Source organism: Engraulis encrasicolus, chromosome 2, assembly GCF_034702125.1.
Source record: "Engraulis encrasicolus isolate BLACKSEA-1 chromosome 2, IST_EnEncr_1.0, whole genome shotgun sequence".
NCBI classification, from domain to species: domain Eukaryota; kingdom Metazoa; phylum Chordata; class Actinopteri; order Clupeiformes; family Engraulidae; genus Engraulis; species Engraulis encrasicolus.
The window spans coordinates 17856235-17858734 of NC_085858.1; the positions used below are offsets into that span (position 1 = coordinate 17856235).

General features: G+C 49.1%; 1 protein-coding gene across 2 annotated transcripts in view; it reads right to left on the bottom strand.

Annotated features, from left to right (window-relative positions):
• The window catches only part of septin9a (septin 9a), a 165831-nt gene that overhangs the window by 131833 nt on the left and 31498 nt on the right, over positions 1 to 2500 (bottom strand). Inside the window, exon 1 of one of the 2 annotated variants that reach the window (XM_063223678.1) lies at positions 2284 to 2452. The exons of the other annotated variant lie outside the window; for it this stretch is intronic. Within the exon in view, the coding sequence (XP_063079748.1) occupies positions 2284 to 2305 (22 nt within the window). The 5' untranslated portion in view covers positions 2306 to 2452. Of the gene's footprint in view, positions 1 to 2283; positions 2453 to 2500 lie in introns of those variants that run through there. 2 annotated transcript variants of the gene reach the window in all.

The window sequence follows — 2500 nt, forward strand, 5'->3', positions numbered from 1 at the left end:
CATATGCGCATGGAAGGGAATAAAGAAGAGGCTCCTACTGTGTACCATCAGAGGCAAAGACAGAAAAAGATCATTCATTTGAGGCCATTGAAGTCATGTCATATGTGGTCTCCCATAGCCACCAGTGTCTCTGTTGCTCATCACAACCACCACAAAGCATGCTGGGATATCTCTTTCACAAGCTTCTGCAGATGGTAATAAAAGATAAAGGGGTAACAGTCGGTCACAATCAGTGCACTGCACCGCAAGCCACCACCACCCCCAAGCCACCAGACACACGTGCAGAAGACAACCACACTTGGTATCAGCGGCCCTCAATCTACAGACCCATCAATTCATTTACACATTCATCAGTCACATCAGATCACGCCACATCATCAGTGGAGCCCTCTGACACATATATGACAGACAACCACCCTCAGCATCAGCCGCCACAATCTACGGCACTACAGAGTAGACACAAATCAATCATCTACTGTACAACAGACCCATCGACCAATCAATTTATTTATGACATCATGCCAGTCAAGTCGAGTCAGTCATGTCATGTGGAGCGCCCAGAAACATACAGACACACCACAGATGCAACAGACAGCCAAACTCCGCATCAGCCATCACAGTGCTGTACAACAGACCAAATCAATCAATCAATCCATTTATGCCAGTCAAGGCAGTCGCGTCATGTCATCAGTGGAGTCCTCAGAGACATGCACACGACTGATGCAACAGACACAACAGGCAACCTCCCTCAACCTCAGCCAACACAGTCTACTACACTACAGACCCAATCAATCACTCAATCTATTTATATCGGTCAAGTTAATCATGTGACATCACAGCAATCGGTGGAGCGAACACCAGGCCACGATCTGGGTCTTGATCTTGATCTGAGTCTTGATTTTGGAAGTGTTCCATGTCAGTGAGCAAGCCGGGTGGAAAAAAATCCTCAGCTCTGCCAGTGGAAAAGGAGAAGCTCACCCAAACCCAGGCCAATGGAGTTTTTCTAGTAGTAGTGGTAATAGCACTCAGGCCACAGGGGAGAGAAGTAGTACTATGCAAATACAGTCTAGCCCAGCTCAACTCAGCTCAGGGCAAAACAGACAAGGATCCAGAGAGAAGAAAGTAAATAGGGATGTACCACAGATAGAAATATGGAGAAACAAATAACAGACAAAGGCACACATACAAACAAGGGCACAGACACACACGGGCACACGGGCACACAGACACACAGACACACAGACACACAGACACACAGACAGACACACACACACACACACACACACACACACACACACACACACACACACACACACACACACACACACACACACACACACACACACACACACACGGGTAGAGGCTAACGTTGCTCGGGGCAAAACAGACAAAACCCAGACAGAAAACAAATAGAAATGTACGCGCGCGCGCACACACACACACACACACACACACACACACACACACACACACACACACACACACACACACACACACACACACACACACACACACACACACACACACACACACACACACACACACACACACACACACACACACAGGACAAAAGACATTCACACAAAGACAGACACACAGACACAAATAAAATCACACACAGTCACACACACACGCACAGAAATAGCATAAAGAATGTTGAGGAGCATGTAAGGCTGTAAGGCTCAGTCGACTGAGTTCAGAGAGAGAGAGAGAGAGAGAGAGAGAGAGAGAAAGAGAGAGGGAGAGGGAGATGTTGAGAGTCTGTTAGGCTTCTGTTTTAGCCATTGGGTCCTCCCCAGGACTGCCCTGTGCAGCAGAACGCTCTCCCCAGCCAGGTAGCTCTGGACTGCGAAGCCGAGTCTTGCTCTGCCTGCCTGACTTGCCATAGCTCCGCCGGGAGGAAACATAAATCTTCCCATCGGGGGGAGAAAACACACAAGCTAGACCAGACCTAGATCAGCCGCCCAGCCATCCATCCAGCCAGCCAGCTCCAGCAGGGAACCGAGTGGAAAAATGCCGGCAAAAGAAAAGAAAAGAAAGACCGACAGAGAGAGAAGGGAGGAAGAAAAAATGAGGGGGGGAGGATGGGGACAGGGACGAAAAACAGTCCACAGAGAGAAAGAGAAAAGTCCAGAGACTTGTGTGTTGAGTGTTTTTCCTCCTCTCCCCTCTTTTCGTTTTTCTCCCCTCTCTTTTCTGTCTTTCTTCCCCCCATCCACACGCCCTGGGTATAAGAAGTTAAAGTGAGCGTGGTGAAGTTTGGCCGTGTGCCGGCTGCCTTACCTGCGATTCGGTCCCCCTCCATAGTCCAGATCACACCCTCTCCTTAAGCCACATGCAGCCTCGGATTCTCACAGTCTTTCTCCTCGCTCCACTTTTTTTGGAACTTCCCCTTTTCCTTTCTCCCTCTCTTTCTCTCTCTCTCTCTCTCATTCTCTCCCTCCCCCTCTTTCCCTCCCTCCTCCCTTGCTCTCTCACTAACTCTCCACTCTTGATTCCA